This window comes from Penicillium diatomitis, assembly GCF_028827545.1.
Source record: "Penicillium diatomitis strain IBT 30728 chromosome Unknown utg000005l_segment0_segment0, whole genome shotgun sequence".
Taxonomy (NCBI): domain Eukaryota; kingdom Fungi; phylum Ascomycota; class Eurotiomycetes; order Eurotiales; family Aspergillaceae; genus Penicillium; species Penicillium diatomitis.
In genome coordinates this window covers 2,745,134-2,762,823 of record NW_026623177.1, presented here as the reverse complement: position 1 = coordinate 2,762,823, position 17,690 = coordinate 2,745,134, and the positions used below count along the sequence as shown (strand labels likewise).

Sequence of the window (17,690 nt, the reverse complement as noted above, 5' to 3'; positions counted from 1 at the left end):
AGAGGGACTCCAGTATTCTGGGAGACAGTGCGTACAGCGATTTCATGATGTGCATATCTCCTACTTTTGCATGAAGCTACGATGAATGTTCAAAGGGAGGTGCTTGTTCGGCTGGTGATTCGGATTCATTTGGAAGGTGTTTGGGAGGCCACGGGAGGCGACGTTTATTCTATTTCGAAATACGGCAGGACCTATAGAGAATTGACATTTTAATCTGCTGAACCCCGCTGTCAAGCCGCATGTTGAAAGCGAGGAAGATTTGCAGTCGTCCTGCTTCTTCCGCTCCACACGGGGCCTACACCTAGACGCCAATGAATCCGAACAGAAGTGCGACTAGCAAGACAACAAGTCCAGCGATGACCTGACCTCCAAACACTTGACTTTTCTTGGTCCCCAAGATCAGCCGGATCAGGTGATGGGGCTTGAATCAGAATGAGGGAAGACCCTTGGGTCTTGGGTAGTCTCCTCGGGCTGCCATCTGTATCCAGTGATCCACTCCTCGGATCGCTTTCCCTCTTCCTAATCATGTCTTTCTTGCCACTTCCTTTGCTTTGTAAAGAATTTCGTCGGGTAGAGTATCGTCCAGGTGAGATGCTATCTAGCATCGCTATCTACTGTCTATCTGCTATCTAATAATCTAGTTAGGTATTGTAGGGAGCAGGGACTCAAGGAGAAGGTACATACTGTCATATCTTACTAATTTCCCCGAACATCCTCCAGGCTCTTAAACGGTGAACCCACATGCACCGCGCGCCCAGCAGGACACCGTTCGTTAAACCTTTCGGCCGGAACTGAGATTCATCCTAAGCGCGGGGTCTCCACCACCCATCTGTCTTGGCCCGGGCTGTTAAAGTTAGTTGCTAAGCCTCCTTCTCAACCATATTCTCCAGGCGGGAAACCACGGCCTGGGTAAGACGACGACGGACTTCGCGGCCTTTTTTTCACAAGCGTCAACTGGAACATCAATTCGCCCAAATGATTATACTACGGCCATGTCCGGTGAGCTCATTCGGAACGCAAAGGCATTTCAATCAATTGCTGAATGAGAGGAAGACTGTTGTTCAAACCCACGCTGCTGAGAATGGGCGCGAATGGAAGCCGCCTTCTACTCAACGCCGCCGACGCGAAAAGAATCCGTCTCTATTGTAAACAAGCGATGCCCCGAGAACTGGGCCAAGAGACCAGTATTTCTTTCCTGGGTCCTCATTTTCTACCACTGTTCGCCTCGCATCTGCGTTCACCTTTTTCGCTCGCTCAGGCAGCCGCCAAGGTCGGCGCAGACCCGACGTATATGGGAGCTGGCGCATTTGCCACCTAACCATGGAAATCCAGGGTTTGATGATACTAGAGCTCGAAACGTTGAATACGACAAGGCTCAGCCGCTCAACATCTGCGACATGTTTGACAATGAGTGATCTAGTCGATGGGAGACAGCTATCCTAATCCGGTTGTTCTCCGGAGCTGGCGGCCGGCGGCTGGTGTGGATCTTCGAGAGACTGATCCTTCGAGGGTCCAGCTACTTTATCTATCCAAGCACACTATTAGCATTGTATGACTATTATGGCCGACCGGGTGATCCTCTGAAAACTCTCAGTTCAATATACGATCGGTTCTAGTGACTGCGTCTACAGTCTTCACTAGGTATTCCAAGGCCTCGGTGCACCGGGTTGACTGGAGCGATCGGGGACTGAAGTCTTCCGGTATGTATCGGCATCGAATTTTCTTTTTTTGTTTCGAGTTGAATAGGGGAGCTAGAGGCGAAGATTCTTTGTTGAGACGTGAGAGTGATGCGAGGCTGAATGAAGTAGGTGGGTCAGATTGCGTTGAGGGGGAAAATAGAGTGATGTTGAATATACGCCCTGCACAACACGTTCTTCTCGAGGTGCTTCTTTCCATTTCCCTGGAGTGGAAGGTGGTTATTTAAGTAAGGGTCTTGAACGCGAGTGTTTCGGGTCATTTGATCTTGATTCGGGGTGAGATAAGGTTGGAACACGATCAACAGTCTGGTCCGTCTGTCAAGCTTTCAAAGGCGGAAGCTTCGTAAGTAAATACACATCAAACAATGAAAGTATTTTCCCAAAGCAAGATCTTCTAAGTTCTGTGATGCTGGTTTGAGCAATTGGTACTGTACTGGCCAAGTCCTGCGAAGATCTCATGAGTCTCTGCAGAGCTTATCGGGTTTCCTTAGATCGATCCACGTCTCTCTACCCGGAAAATTGCAAGATGTCGTGCTGAATCATCAAACCTTACGTGCGGGGATCGGAGTCAGTTACTTGGACTTGGCCTGTGGATGATCAATTTGAACAAGTTATTTGTCACATACTGAAGCTTGCCCTGCCGGGACGCCCCCTCAGAGTCCACAAATCAGATCTGGCACTTCCTCGTACAGGATTACTTCGAGATGATCGGAGATGACATCGCTCTAGGGTAGAAAGTTGGACTTTCACGCAGATCTATTCGCGATCTCATGCTCCGCACCACGAGCCTCTCACCGAAACATTGACTGATATCATCAATCCCAGATTTTGAGTCCAATGACCCACGGACACCGCTCAGATCTCAATCGATCCATCATGATCTCACAGCTGACAGCATCCACATAAGGGTTGAATCTCCTTTGCAGGCAGCTTCCTAATCTAGACCATGATCCAAGAAAGCACGCCCAGCAGCACCAGAGAGCTCATGCCACCGACAGTCTGAACCGACACGCCTGCATTAGGCGTCGTCGAAGGCGATGATGCCCCAGCGCTTGTCTTGGTCGCGGATGCGCTCGTAGCAGTGTTGCTGATGCTGTCTGTTGTCCTGCTGGAAGTTGTCTGATTCGTAGAAGTTCCGAGGACACCGCCGAAAGCGTTCGCCGGGGTCGATGAGTCTTGGACTTGCGAAGCGGCGCTCTTGAAGGCTTCGATGGTCTCTTTTCCACCGGACCTAAAAAGAAATATATCGAGACACGAATGCGATCAGCTCTGGATCAAGTCTGAGAGCGCTACAGGTGAGCATCCACTTACGGAGGATTGATCACTCCCACCATACCGGCTTGACAGTGCTGTCCCACACCACAGTAGTACCAGATGGGATCGGTGTTGTTCACTGTCACAGTAAAGGTGGTCTCCTAGGAACAGAATTAGTGCCATTATACCCTGTTCTGGTCGGCGTCTTCCATTCTGTCATCGTCACTTCCGGTCGGGTTCGGGTTCGGGTTCAGGTGCTGGTCAACTTACAGATTTCCCAGAGGTGGAAACCACTCCCGAGTAGAAACCACCCTGCTTGATTGGCGAGCATGGGTTTGCAAAAGTGGACTGGGCCACCAAGTGTGCTGGCGGGTAAAAGTGAAACTCAATCTTGTCACCCACGGGAACGTTCAGGGACGCCGGGGTGAAAGAGAGACCATCTTCACCCACGTCAACACGGTGGACGGTACCGGTTCCAGAGGGAGCGGAGGCCGATGATGAGCTTGACGAAGTGGCGGTTGTCATTCCATTGCCACTTTGGGCGTGGATCAAGGGCAGAAAAGAGAGCGCGGCAACGCTGCTTAGAAGACGCATTTTGCAGGAAAGATTTTGATAACGTCCTGTCACTTTTAAGGACCTGGTGATGAAATGAATATGTGAGTAGTCTCAGTCATGACGGATGTGACTATGGGCTATTTATACTCCGAATCGAGGAAGCCATAACGATCGTGCACTACGCCTAATGTGGGCTGATAGTTTGAATTCCAGTTGAATGGGACGAGAGCTTCATACTCTGACTGACATCCTTCCAAGAGACCCAGCCTCGGAGGTCACCAATTGATGCTTAGGTGAATGTCCTGCAAGTCTGGCAAAGGATCAGACTCCGGAATGTCCGGGCGAATAACCGGGGTCGCTCCCCCCTCGTCCGCGCATCGTTGATTGATAAGACCGAAGGATTGCTTAGGTAGCTACTAGCTACCCACCTGCCTGTCGAAGTAGCTCTCAAGGACGATGGCTAAACGAGAACGACAGGCAGTGCCCTACATCAGACGGCAGTGGGGACGGGTTTCCGTGAAGCACTATTAGCACCGTCATCCTGATTCTCTCCTCTACTTCCTCCGACGCGGCTCATACCCACAGCCCAGCCATGCAAGTCTTCTCTTCTTTTACTGTAATGGGTTAATGTGCAATGGAGCCCACGCTCAGCCTCGAAACTCCAATCCGCCAGTCGCTGACCTGAAGTGGAGAGACAGTCCCTGAAAAGAGCTGGATACTGCCAGATGGTCTTGGGTGTCATGAATGAGGGAGCAAACTGGTAATTAAACTCCGTGGGTCAATTTCGTGCCAAGCCCAGACTAAAGATCCTTTTAAAGTTTGTCGGTCTTTGCCGGTTCTGGCTAGTCTGAAAGGGTCTCTCCAGGGCGGGGCGCAGCACTCTTGGAGCTCTTCTTCAACAAAGACGCAAGGGTCACGTTGAAACAAATGGCCAAAATCTTGAAGGATGTGAGTCGGGGGATGATCAGCCGCATAATCTCCAGATTCAGCCGGCGGATCTCTGCCTACCATTCTAGATTGGGCAACTCGTTCATTGCTCTTTCGAGATCAGCCCCCGCAACTGGGTTGAATGATCGACCATAACCTGGACCGTCGAAGGATCTCTGTCGACGAAGATGCCAAGCTTGAACCCAGACTTGGAGAGGAACGAAAACGCCAGTGACAAAATGATTGTCATCCCAGCAGGCCGGCTCCCTTCTTCCAGGCTGCAATGAAAGAACTAAAAATATGTCATTGCGACGACAACGTGGCCCAGTTCAAAGCTGCGTCGCGTCAAGTGCATATAGTCCCCCGTTGCAACCCCGAAGATAAAGGTACAGAACAGTCAACAAACTCAGTACTTGGGCTCTGAGGCGGATTTGAAATAACCCACCAAGGGCGTTAGCAGTCGCAACTTACCCAAGCGAACACTCTCACTCTTGTCCTTCCTTTCTCTTTCGGTTTGCAACCTCAACATTAGTTCTTTCCAAGGATCGGTCCCTGCTCAAGATGCAGAGTCTCCTGCGACGGACAATAATTCAATGCCTGTGTTGGCTTGCCTGGGCTGAGGTCAGCCTGGCCCAAATACAAAGTTTCCGCCCCAGCGGCATCGATGGCATCACGTACAGCGTCAATATCCCTCAAGATACAGCCCAGTCTGGCTCGGGTCCAATCTACTTTCAATTGAAGTCGACAAGTCAAGTATCGTGGTTTGCCCTAGGCCAAGGCTCCGGCATGTCGGGCTCAAACATCTTCGTTGTATATCCCAACGGCAACAACAACGTCACGATCTCCCCTCGCCTGGGTAGAGGGCAAGTGCAACCCCTTCACAATGATGCTGCACAAGTCTCACTGCTCGAAGGAAGTGGCGTGGAGAATGGTGTGATCACGGCCAACGTGCGATGTGACAGTTGTATCAACTGGGGAAGTGGAAGCACTGACCTGACCAGCACATCGAGCTCATGGATCTGGGCTGTGAAGTCTGGCTCACCACTGAGCTCAAAGGACGCGTCTGCCTCTATTTCCTTTCACGACCAAGCCGGCAGCGTATCGTTGGATCTAACGAAGGCCACTGGAGGATCATCAAGCAATCCTTTTCTGGAGCGAGGTAATACACCCGGGCCGACGACAATCGTGGCTGCCTCCCAGAGCTCCGACAACACCACTCAGAAACGCAAGACTGCGCATGCCGTCTTGATGACTGTCGCCTTTGTCATCTTATTCCCCGTCTTCGCCCTACTTTTCTATCTCGTCCCGTCTCCCCATGTTGCTCTCATTCATGGTGTTCTGCAACTCTTCACGCTTGCAGTCGCAATTGCCGGAATGGGTCTGGGAATCGCCATTGCTGGAGACCTCCAGCTAATGCATGAAGCCCATCCCGTCATTGGAATTGTCGTTGTCGCTGGACTCACGGTACTTCAGCCACTCATGGGCCTCGCACAGCATCTCTATTACCGAAAGACGCAGAAAAAGGGCATCTTTGCGTACACGCACCGATGGTTTGGCCGGGCTTTTATTATCCTGGGGATTATCAATGCTGGGCTTGGACTCAAATTAGGTCGGGCTTCACGAGGAGCAGTGATTGCAGTCAGTGTGGTAGCGGGTGTGATGGGTCTGTTTTATATTGCTGTGCTGTTCTTAGGCCAGAGGAGACGTACGTTGAAGGCGTGATTGAATACTTTTTTCATTGAAAGACGGTTCTTCCCGTGATGAATTCTTCCAGTCCCAGCCCTGTGTGGGATACTTGCGTGTACCAACATACCGTATTTTCTTGTGATAAATGTGTCCTGCGTATAGCAATCTTGGATATTCAGGAGGTTCTGGATTTGCCGAATGAGTTGGCCTTTCATCATGATGTCTGTTTATGTCTTTCCCCGGGATACCGTCAGTCTCGTTCGCTGGCTGAGGGGAACTGCTATGCCCCGATTTCTTGAAAGTCAGTAGGTTCCAAACCGAGTCACGGAATCTTGTGTAATAAGTCAGATTCGGCACTCTATACAAACAGAAAATTTCTTAAAAAAACTTGACCTCACGTCAGGAGTGGGAAATAGAGGATGAAAACAGACCAAGCAATCGCGGTACGTCTGCAGGGCACAAGGTTCAACCACAATTGCGGGTATATCCCAATTGCCACTTTAGCTACCAGATCCCTTTGGTACTGACAAGGCAATATGTGTACACTGTACAGGAATAAGGCATGAGAAGCCCAGGTTGTCTGAGATTGACTGCTCCAATGCCCTTGACCGAGAACATCACACCAAGGACGTTTGAAGGGCGATAATGCACACTATGCACTCGAGCATTCCACATTGGCACATGTAAATAGTGAGCGGGCATATGACCATAGAAGAGAAGGTCGAGTATAAGGGGCCCGCAACGAAGTTGGGAAGCGAGGGTTGAATATAATGTATCTCAATGCTTGTTTCTTACTAGGTACTACATAGGCAGTATTAATTGACTCTGTGATTAACAGATTGATAGGTAGCTTTCTATCTAAGTAGGTATATCAATGATAATTGTCTACCTAATATACAGTATTTGTTGGCGAGCTGCATCCTCGTAGGAGAATACATTATGCATGCATTCATGATGATGGATTCATGATCAATCGATGATGGTCAGCCCTCCATTATTGAACAAACACCTCGGTGGCATATGCGAATCTTTCGTCCAACAGGCGCGTATGATTATTTTCTTGTCTTGAATGTACAGACCAGTCAATCTCGACTAGTCATCCCGTGGCAATCTTCGTATCGCGCGGATTATAGGCGGTGCACCGTCTAATTGTCCATTGAACTAAGTACTCGGCGTGCTACTACACAACCGCCACAGGGAACGTCAAAGCAGGTGCCAGATGACGTCATAGAGTCCCGACTTGCCAACAACAAATTTGCTTTTGGACTACCATCACTGAGCATGCCTCATGCATCCCCATCACGATACATATGGTGGTCTTGTGCACTAGGGCATTTTTGATTCAATTTATTGGAATAAAATATGGATAGAATCAGCACGGTTGATCAGTCATGGTGTGAATCCTTCAGGTTCAATTGAGTGCAGAGCCCTACAGGGCTGGTCTCCAATCCTGTTTCCAAACCTGGCTAGCAGACTTCTACCCAGCAGTCTGATCAAAGATACCTTCTCCTTGAGTCAAGTCCGGGACGCCAGATGAAAACAAGACCAAAGAAACCGGGAACCTGAAATGCAGCTTGAGCCTAGTTTAAAGCTTTCAGTCATATCGTGGATGATTTGCAGGTGGGCCATCGTTTCGAGGGGCAACTCTTTGTCAGGTCGATTCAGACATTTTCCATGGATCCGCGGTCGGGCGCATCAAGATTTGACCCATGGAACAGAACTATGAATTCCCCAAATGTATACAGGTGTAAACAAAAGATGCTTTCCTTCTGTCACAAAGCGAAGAATGCATGCCATGCCTCATGCATCAGGTTGCGCACCCCCGCGAGGGCTTAGCTTCAGACTCGGGCGCTGTACAGCCCTGCTGCATTTCGGCTCACCGTCTGGTCTGCACGTATTCCTGGATGGTCAAAGTCACAGACAGCTACCCGGGTGTGGTCAGGAAATGAGAAAGCCAGCATTTATCCAGAAAACCATTCCTATGTTCTAGCAGCCGTTGTACTCCTCGGCGGTGTGTACAGGAATGTGCCTTGTGCAATGTACTGCAGAGCCTCACGTGGCTGTTGCGTTTTTGACGTGCAGCTTCGTAGATGGTCTGACCTTTTCCCTCACCTCCACCACTGCACCCTCCTTTTAATTACTTAAACTCATCAGCATCATCCTCCTCCTGAAAAGTACATCGTGACTACGTCTTTCCTCAAACGACTTTATCCAACCTACTTGACCTTTCACCTTCACCTGACACTCATCCTCTACCTATCTGCTCCTCTTCTGTGCCAATTAGTGTTGCCTGCTGATCATCTGCAGGCGCCTGCGGGGCCGACTGGCTGCGAAGAGACTCCGCTCGGCTGTGGACACTGACTGTTCTGACGAGACACGGGGTGCATTTTTGATTGAGATCATCGGCTGCACCCTCGAAGAATCTCGATCTTTCCGACGTGGGCCAAGTCTTGGACAAAGGTGAAATTGTTTCCTTTGAACTTCCGTGCTATCATACGCACGACGTAGCCCACTGGGTGGCTTTCGACTCGCTTCTGGAACTTCCGCTTGCCAATCGGATCTTGTCTCGACTGACTGAGCAGTGAGCAACTGAGCACCACTTTCGTGCATTGGGCCGCTTTGTCTGTCTTGCGCCGCCCGACCATACACGCCAAGGACAGCTTGTCCACATCTGGCAGCCTCTCATCTTCCCTTCCCATTTGGAACCGACTGGACAAAGGTGTGCCAGGCTCAGCCAGTGGCGCGGTCTCCTCGGCTGGGATCTTGTTACTGCACTCTCGCATCAAAAGACCCGCTGACCTGCGTCGCCGCCTTCCCCCCAATTCCTTGCATCGCATTTGTTGCCGTCGTGCCCCTCCGTCGGCACCTTTCCACTTCAGCCTCCCCGATCGGCTTACTCCCACACTCATCTCTTTTGAATCCTTTGCTCTAGTCTTGAATCCATATATCTAGGACTCATCTGACTTTGGTCATTCACTTATTCTCTCCTTCACTGGTGTACCATGTCGTACAGCTACCGGGAGCGTGATCGGTACGAGGATGACCGACCCATCACTATCAAGCGTTACGTCATCCCCTCTGAAGAGCGGGATGAACGACGAGAATTCAAATTTGACCGAGATGATGGATTTGGTGAGCGAGAATTGGTGATCCGTCGGAAATTCGAGCGTGAACAACCCTTGACAGTGGCTCGGTATGAGCGCGATGTGGAATACGATCCTCCAGTTCGTCGTGTGGAACGTGAATATGAGCGGGATTACTACTATGAGCGTGAGTCCACAGAACCCCACGGCCCCCGCCATTACGCCAGATCGAAGACGATGAGTCGGGACCCATACAGACGACCCCTGGGCTCGGCTCATTCTCATATTGAGCATTCATTAACGTCCTCGATGTCAGCTCGCAATGCGTACTCTAGTCCGCGGGAGTCGGAATACGACATGGTTCGACGCTCCGATGCGGAGGAAGAGCCCTACTACTACCACCGTCATCGACGTGTGCGCGAGTATGATGATCGTCGCTCACGTCGTGAGTTGAGCCCCGGTGACTCTGTTTCTCAGGCGAGCCGTCGTCATCGTCGCGACCGTGATGATTACAGCAGCGACGATAGCATGGTCTACATTCGCAAAGAGACCCGTGAGTATGACGATGAACGTCCCCACCACAAGCTCCATCTCGCTGAAGGCGCACTCATCGGGGTCGGTGCCGCCGAGCTCCTTCGCAACCACAAGCAACGTGAAGGTAAGGAGGTGGGTCACGGGATGAGCCATGCTGTACAGACGGCTGGAGCCGGTGCCCTGGGCGCTGTCGCGGCAAATGCGGTAGGCCAGGCTCGGGACTATTATCGCAGCAAAAGTCGCCATCGCCATCGCTCGCACTCTTTCGATGACGGCCGCCGCTCTCATCGCCATAGCCGCCGCAGTCGCAGTCGCAGCCGCAGCCGTTCACAATCACACTCTCGTGCGAAGACACTCCTGGAATTGGGCCTGGGTGCTGCAGCAGTTGCCGCCGGCGTGGCTGCCCTGCAGAAGAAGAAGTCCGATGATCGTCGCAGCAGATCTCGAAACCGCTCTCGCTCCCGCTCGCGTCCTCGCGGCTTGTCTCGTGGTCGCTCTGAGACGGTTCTTGACGGTAAAGAGGGCGAGCGCAAGACGCACATGGTAGAAGCAGGCTTGGCTGGTGCTGCTGTCGCAGGCTTGGTGGATCATGCTCGCAATCGATCGCGCTCCCGCAAGGGTGAGCGCTCGCAGAGCCGGCTTCGCAAGGCCATCCCCGTCATTGGCGCTGGCCTTGCGACTGCGGCTGCCACTGGTCTTTATGAAAAAAGAAGGCTGAGAAAGACGCCAAGGGTCCTGTCGATGCCGGTGAGGAATCCCGCTCACGTTCGCGTTCACGAAGTCGCAGCCGAGCGCCGTCTGAAGCCTACGCGGACCCGTCGCGTGAGCCGGCCGGACTAATCGAGTACGGTGCCGAGCCTGTTGCAGGAAGAATCCCTGCGGAGCATTACTATGGCCAGCCGGCTGGTCCTGCAGATGTCTATTACTCGGACGGAGCTCGGCGACACAGTCGCTCCCGAAGCCGCGCTGGTCGTTATAGCCCCAGCTCCGACTCTGACCGTGGCGCTCGTCGCAAGAGCAAGAGGCGTCACAGTCGTTCGCGCGACCTGGCTGGGGCGGCCCTGGGCGCTACAGGCCTGGGATATGCAGCGCATAAATTCTCGGAGCATCGAGAGCGCAAGAAAGCTGAGCGGTCCCGTTCCCGCTCACGTACCCGTTAGTTCAGCCCTGGACAAACGTACCTCATGGCTGAGACGCTGACATTAACTCCACGCAGGGTACAACGACGACTCCCATCGAGATCCTTACGTGGAGGCTTACGATCCAGTGCCGTACCCCGTCTCTCCCCAAGGTACCCACCAACACCCAGCAGACAGCTACTATCCCAAAAACAACTATTTCCCGCCGCCTCCTGGTTCGTCAACGACGAACTTGAACAGTACCCCTCAGCCCTATAATCCCGCAAACTACCCACCACCGCCAGGTGCAGCGCCTCCGTCACAACCTTACAATTATGGAGTCCCTCCGCCTGAGGCTGATCCCTATGCTGCTCGACCACGGAGAGCCGATGAGAATGTGAGTCCTGTGGCGAGCTCCACCATTACCCTTCCCAATGAGAAAGCCCACGACGGTGCGTTCTCCGTAACGTCTCCGCTTGCCACATTTGGTCGAATTGTCTATAGCTGACACGCTTTTCGTTAGGTTTAACTGAGCGCGGCGTTACACCAGAGCAATCACCTGTGAGCCCAATGGATCAGCAACCGACAACGGCCTCCAAGTCCGTGTCATTTGACTTGGACGCGAAGCTTAAGCGGGCTCAAGGCTCTGCGTATCAGACCGAAAATAGCAAATCAACTATTGACGGCCACTCGTCGCATCGTCATTCTCATCATCAGCACCGTACCCAACAACGATCGTCTACGTCTCCCTTGGAGCATGATGACAATCACAGACTGAGTGGTCGGACCCACGCGAGCTCCAGTTCGTCCGCGTTTCCCGATGGAGCGTTGTCATCAAAGTCGCAGTCCCGACATTCCCGCCGGTCCTTAGTCCAAGAGTCTCACGATGATTCAGATTCTACAGTTGATCTGCCAGCCCGGTTCGACTCTGAAGGCCAGCCTCTCCCTGAAAGAAGCGCAAGCTCCTCTGTTGAACGACTTGAGGACTTGTTAGAGCGAATCACCAAGGTTCTGATTTGAATGCTGCTGATTCGCGGATACCTTGGTGTTCCAATACCCCGTACCCTGAGAAGGAGAGCGTGGCCCGGAGCCGCAATTTCCCTCGACGCTGCTTTGATGAACCGCCCCCTTTCTTGTTTTATGATTTGATGCGTTGTATTTCGGAGGATAGAGATGATGACCGGATAATGTGTTGAGGCTTCGATGGATATCGCCCTTGTCCTCAGCACGCTCTTACACTGCTTCATGAATGTAATGATGATGTCCCTGCCTTTTCTCGACTCCCCCATTGTTACTCCACGCTTTTGCCCCTTTCCGCCAATGATATGATTTTTTTTTTTCAACGTGATGTATGTTCGCCCCCATTAATGATGATGATTGATGACCAGCCTCCAGCTTGATTATTGATAGGATGCAATTAACTTCTTGATCCGATCCGTCTCCATACATTATTTCCCTACGTAACCTAGTCTTTCTTAGACTCTGGTACTACGTCCGCCTCGGATACGTGGACCATGAAACTTATTTACCATGCCGTATTTTAGCTGGACGAGCGTACTGAGAACTCGTGATCGCAGAAGGAAGATTGAGAGACACTTCACCGAGGGAGATATGTCAAATGTATCGTCGAGCATAGGTGAACGTGATCTTTGGGATTGTAAACACGCTATGTCCATGCTAGTTGCTTAACAGCGTGCGCTTAACAGGATAAAGGAGAAGCTGAAAACAACCACCTGATTGAAATGACCAGGTTGAAGTGGTTGAGCGATTCTTGGCCGTCGTTATCGTAACACGTAGACACATGATGATGCTAAACATCAGAATCCATGCAAAGAAAAGAAAGGGAAAAAGTGTGTATATAGCAATGCAGTATTCCAACTCGGGTGCTGAGAAAGTGAGAACAGATTGCAAGGGATGAAGAGCAATGAGACAGTTCCCAAGTCCATCAGAAGTAGTTCGAAATGCGGGTTGCAGGTGGTCTGTTCTCGGATAGCGATTTCGAGCGAGACTGGTACAGATTGACCCTTGTGTAGAGGGAGAGGGTGGGAATAGGACACAGCTTTGGGTGCGGATGCGATTGGGGTTGCGAATCGTGACTGTTTGGTCGTTGCTGCCTTTCCTCGAACATGACAGGACAAAGACGGGTTTCGAACGGGGCGCTGGAGGTTGGAGGAATACCAGGGAAATCAATGCATTCAAGTCGCAAATCACAAGCTTCTTTTTGTGGTTAAGAGGAAGTGTCAGGGCGCCAGTTCAAATTTCTCCCAGGATTATGCAGATCGTGCCAAAGAAAACAGGGGCAGTGAAAAGGTAGGAGTGGGAATCATGGTTATACAAAGTCAGAAACAGCAAATAGAGCAAGTCAGCTGGACAGCTGCTCATGCGGCTCAGAGCCTTACACTGAAGGAACAGAAATAAATACAAAGGCAGGCAGAAAGGTATTCTGTAAGGTTGTCATGAAGGACATCAATCTATCGCTAAAGGGTTGTACAATAGTATAAAATGTAGGGGAAAAGAATTCGTAGTCGGTCAGGTTCACGATGCAGTCTGTCGACGTTGTGTCTCAGAAGCGTGGTCGGAAAGACGGCCCGAGTCGGCGACAGGATACGTTGCCGCAGGAATGCCCGCTGAAGAAGAGGTTTGTGATGGTGATAAGAGGCCAAGGTGGGTTGAATTGTAACTGATCGGTCCGTCAACGTCACCGCTGTCCTCGTCAGGAATGACCCGGCGAGTCGAGCTGATAGACGCGGAATTGTAGCGCGCGCTCAGTGGAAGTTGGTATTTGACCGTGCCGCGCACAATGAGATCGAACGGATGCTGGAGAACGCGCTCCCATCGCTCGGTGCCGCCTGCCTCCGTCTTATTGCCAGGCCGAGCGAGTCGAATTTGGCCCTTTGAGACTGACAACATACGCCCCCAGGGAGACGCCTCGAAAGAGAGCGGTGAGTCAAAATGGTAAACACGTCCCAAAAGCATGGTTTGCGAATCGCTCTCGGGGTCATTTATGGGATCCGTGCCCTTGTCAACACCATCACCAGTGTGTGGCTTAGAATAGCGATCCATGGCTTGCTCAACACAGTCAGTGCGACCCAAGCACTTGACCAGCTGTGAGAGATACCATCGCTGTCGACTCTGCTTGACGCGTGGAGTTTGGTCGTTGACCATGGCGGGGGCGTTGCTTGTCCATGAATTATCTGTACCCACATGTCGGCTCTTGGCAAAGAGGTTGAGATCGGTATCCTCTATTGTCACTGGAAAGATGTTGGGATTCACAGCTTCGACCAGTAAGTCGAGCATTATTTCTTGCTCCGAGGCCAAAACATTTTGAATTTCGAGGATCTGAACATCGACCAGGGTCTTCGTGGCCGCAGCTATGAATGAGGCAGCGCCACCAGCGATGATGAGCATGACCAGCAAAAAGATGACGCACGACCCATATCGTGAAAGGCAGCCCCTTTCGCGCTGAGCCATGTATTCCATCTGCCTAAGACTGGCACTGCCGGGGCGACGTCCGTGGCGACTGCGAGAGGTTCGTGTAGTCCCCACAAGGGGCGTTCGTTCATCATCGGCACCTTCGGCATCAAAATCATATACATCGCTGGTCCTCTTGCCGCCGGGACCTTTATAATTTGGAGAAGAGCGCGTGTTGCTGTTGCGGGAATGGCGATATCCACTGCCAAGAAAATGGCGAGGTGACTTCATCGAGCCTTGCGGCTGGGGGAAAGGCCCATCCCCATCAAACAGGGAGGGATATACACCGTTGCGTCCATGGCGTCCCACATGGTGATGGCGAGGGGTTACGGTACCGCTGCCATCGACTCGGCTACCTGTTCGGCTGCCATCTGCATCCTGAACTTCGCCATCTAGACTGCTGTTGTATGTATTGTTGGTGAATTTCATGCTGCGTTTGCCAGTCACGCTGTGCGCACCGTCGCGCATGGCCCCACGGGCTCGACCGGCCAGTTGGTCCACCTGACTCGCCATCGATGTCGCGCTCGGCGTCCTGGAGTGGTATCGTGTCTGACGAGACGGATAAGGATCCGGAGGATTTGACTCGTACACAAAAGTCTCATCAGAGTCAGACACGTCGGCTTCGTCCACAGCGCTAGCTACCTTGGCTTCAAAGATATCAGCCTTGCTGGTGCCCGGGCCATTGGTCAAATGATTGGACCGGCGAGTCTTCTTCTTTTCTTTGCGTGGTCGTATAGTCTCTGTGGAGGGCTTCATACGCAGGGTTCCCGGGTCGGCACGAATTGTCCCTCCTCGCTCGCCGGGAACCACACCTAGCGAGACTTGCGGGATCGAGGTCACCGTTTCCGTCTCGACAATCATATTTCGGACGGAACCATCAGCAGGCTTGGCCCGTGCATTGGCACTTAGAGATGCCGACGAACGCTGCGGTATGATTGTGCGGGGCATCTTCACCGTGCCTGTAGCGGGGACCGGCGTCTTATCCTCTTTGATACTTGACTGGCCACCAGAATCGCTACCACTCTCTGGATTGTGTTTAAAGGCCCGCGGTGTGGTATCCTCATCAATCGTGTGTAATCGGGCGTCCTCCGGGGTCGTGGGCTTCACATCGGTCTCGCTAGACGGAGTGGATGGATCACTGGCCATCTCTTGCACCGTCTCCAAAGAGAGTCCTTGCCCACTCATGCCCCTTGCAGCTGGCCGGTGGCTGCTACGGTCAGCCTTACCCGACTCTTCCACCGGCGAGGGGGACGCTCGTTTGTGTGAGATATTCGAAGCGGACGGATCCTGCTCCGGACGTCGGTTCCCCGCCCAGGATGAGATGTTGTGTTTGTCGGTATTGGGAACATTGGTTGATTGTTCGGAGAAGGCGGGGGAGGGGAGGAGAGATTGCGGATTTGAAGTCGGCACAGGTGAAGAAGAAGCACGCTGGCTGGGTGGAGGCGGCGGGATACGGGTTGCAGAGTGGGAGGTGCTCGAAGCTCGACCAGGAGAGAGGCGGTCCTGGCTGGGTTTACGGGTGTGAGACAATGTAGAAGTGGTCGATCCGGGATTGTTCTTCCGTGAGGATGTCCGGACCGGAGAAGATTCACGGGAGGAGACAGTAGAATTGCAGGTCGATGAAGATGCAGAGTACGCAGGCAAGGTAGGGAGCAGTTTGGGAACTTGAGTCATCGCCTGTCCTTGGAACCGACCAGTTGAACGTGAAACTTCCGACATGTCATTGCTATCCTGAACCGGCCGTTGTGTTGTTGTGGTGTCTGCTGCGGGCGGGTGCGCGTCCTTGCTGCCCGGGGAAGTCGATGAATCGTCACCGCCGGGCGGCCTATATGGCTCTGAAGGCATGATCGATGAGTAAGAGAATGGCTGACACGAACAGTACAGGTGTCTCAGCCGACCTAGGCGACAGCCTCACAGGTCGGGCAGGAATGAATCACTGCAGTGACTGCCCCGGAGGTAGTGTGGATGGTCCCCAAGTCTGGCCCTAGACGGGAGGGGCCGAACGAGCCAGTGGCCGACACCAGACTAGACAGACAGCCTGATGTTGTCCAAGGTCGTATTGATTGGTAACAGGATGATCAAACGCCGTGAGAGGTGCAGAGTTTGCTATGTCGTGCAGGAGGGGAGTGGTCGTTACACAAGCGATGCGGTCAAGCGAATCATCGAAATTCACATGCTGGTTTGCGGAAAGCCGTGGGTACCAGGGAGAGCGGTCGGGTCCGGGAAAGGGTAGGAGGCAGAGAGAGGATGTCGCGGTCGGTTCTAGCAGAGAGAAATGCAGGAATTGAAGCAGGTAGACGCTGATATTGTGTACTGTGTAGTGGAAAAAGCGGGAGGAAAAACAGGGACCATGAACAGTCTGTGCCTCTGTGGTGGTCTGCGCTTAGTGAGAGCCGGAGAGGGCAGGAAGGAAAAAAACCGAAGATCGAAATGGTCACGATTATTCAGGCGCCATCACCGGCCTGGCCTGTTGGCTTTGTTTGCCGTGATCGCTCAGACTAAACAGGAGGCGTCTAGAACCGGAGGAAGGTAACTGGGGGGGGGATTATGGTTGGCGGGAACTCACAAACAATGGGGGAGGGAAGCCGCCGATCCGGTTCAACGTTTGGGCGTCGATTGGGGGCGCGGCGTGGTACATGGGACATACTTGTTTTGACACTTTGAGCCCTTCTCGAAGGGCGAAGATGTGGCGTAGGTCTCGTCTTTCCTGGCAAAGGCGTGCAGACGTGCAGAGTTGTGCGCACTTTGAGGTGTCGGTGTCCACGACCTCGGGAGAACAAGTGGCTGATAGAGTGGAGTGCACAGAGCCGTCGAGGAGCAGAGAAGCCAATGGTGGTGGCCCACGTCAAGACTGAACGGCTGGGCCTTTTTTGGCGGACTGCAGGAGAGCACTCGGATGGAGGGTCTATAGGGGACTGGACTGTGCAAGTGGTCAGGCCTGCAGAAGATTGAGGAGAGAGCAGGTGACAGCAGTGGAAGTAGTTGCCAGTTACTGGAGGACTGAAGGAACAGCCATGAAAGGATTAGAATTGCGTAAGAGTGAAGCAACGATTCCGGGGAAGGATGGGAAGATGACTGTGGATCGTACCTTGCGAGAGAGGCCTTTTGAGAAGAAAAGGCTCAATAAGCTGGGAATCATATGACGACAGATGGTTTATTTCTGATTACAGTACATGAATGTATTACTGTATTTTATGGGTGTGGCTTGGGCTGTCACTGGATGAGATTAGTAGTAATAATACAAGCCCCATGAACATCGCTTACCGTGGACTGGAGCAAGTCACGTGCATAGCTTTACCGTAGGCGTACGCGAGTTAGAGTACTCAGTACATCAGTACAGCACCACTGCAGTACTGCACCAGTGA

General features: G+C 52.3%; 5 protein-coding genes across 5 annotated transcripts; 2 read left to right on the top strand and 3 right to left on the bottom strand.

Annotated features, from left to right (window-relative positions):
• Positions 1-2,636: 2,636 nt before the first annotated feature.
• On the bottom strand, positions 2,637-3,545 carry N7539_005403 (cupredoxin domain-containing protein; the record flags this gene model as incomplete). Its single annotated transcript, XM_056935005.1, has 3 exons — positions 2,637-2,928; positions 3,009-3,112; positions 3,222-3,545. 3 exons carry the CDS (start codon positions 3,543-3,545, stop codon positions 2,637-2,639), a joined length of 720 nt encoding a protein of 239 aa, XP_056790199.1.
• Positions 3,546-4,994: 1,449 nt separating this feature from the next.
• On the top strand, positions 4,995-6,155 carry N7539_005402 (cytochrome and DOMON domain-containing protein; the record flags this gene model as incomplete). Its single annotated transcript, XM_056935004.1, has 1 exon — positions 4,995-6,155. The coding sequence occupies one exon, from the start codon at positions 4,995-4,997 to the stop codon at positions 6,153-6,155; it is 1,161 nt and encodes a 386-aa protein (XP_056790198.1).
• A 2,363-nt stretch (positions 6,156-8,518) lies between these two features.
• N7539_005401 (uncharacterized protein) lies at positions 8,519-9,028 on the bottom strand (the record flags this gene model as incomplete). The annotated part of the gene is made up of 1 exon (XM_056935003.1): positions 8,519-9,028. The coding sequence occupies one exon, from the start codon at positions 9,026-9,028 to the stop codon at positions 8,519-8,521; it is 510 nt and encodes a 169-aa protein (XP_056790197.1).
• Positions 9,029-9,121: 93 nt separating this feature from the next.
• On the top strand, positions 9,122-11,874 carry N7539_005400 (DUF3824 domain-containing protein; the record flags this gene model as incomplete). Its single annotated transcript, XM_056935002.1, has 4 exons — positions 9,122-10,430; positions 10,460-10,891; positions 10,953-11,306; positions 11,378-11,874. The coding sequence occupies 4 exons, from the start codon at positions 9,122-9,124 to the stop codon at positions 11,872-11,874; spliced, it is 2,592 nt and encodes an 863-aa protein (XP_056790196.1).
• Positions 11,875-13,389: 1,515 nt separating this feature from the next.
• N7539_005399 (putative phospholipid metabolism enzyme regulator) lies at positions 13,390-16,170 on the bottom strand (the record flags this gene model as incomplete). The annotated part of the gene is made up of 1 exon (XM_056935001.1): positions 13,390-16,170. One exon carries the CDS (start codon positions 16,168-16,170, stop codon positions 13,390-13,392), a length of 2,781 nt encoding a protein of 926 aa, XP_056790195.1.
• Between the last annotated feature and the right edge of the window lie 1,520 nt (positions 16,171-17,690).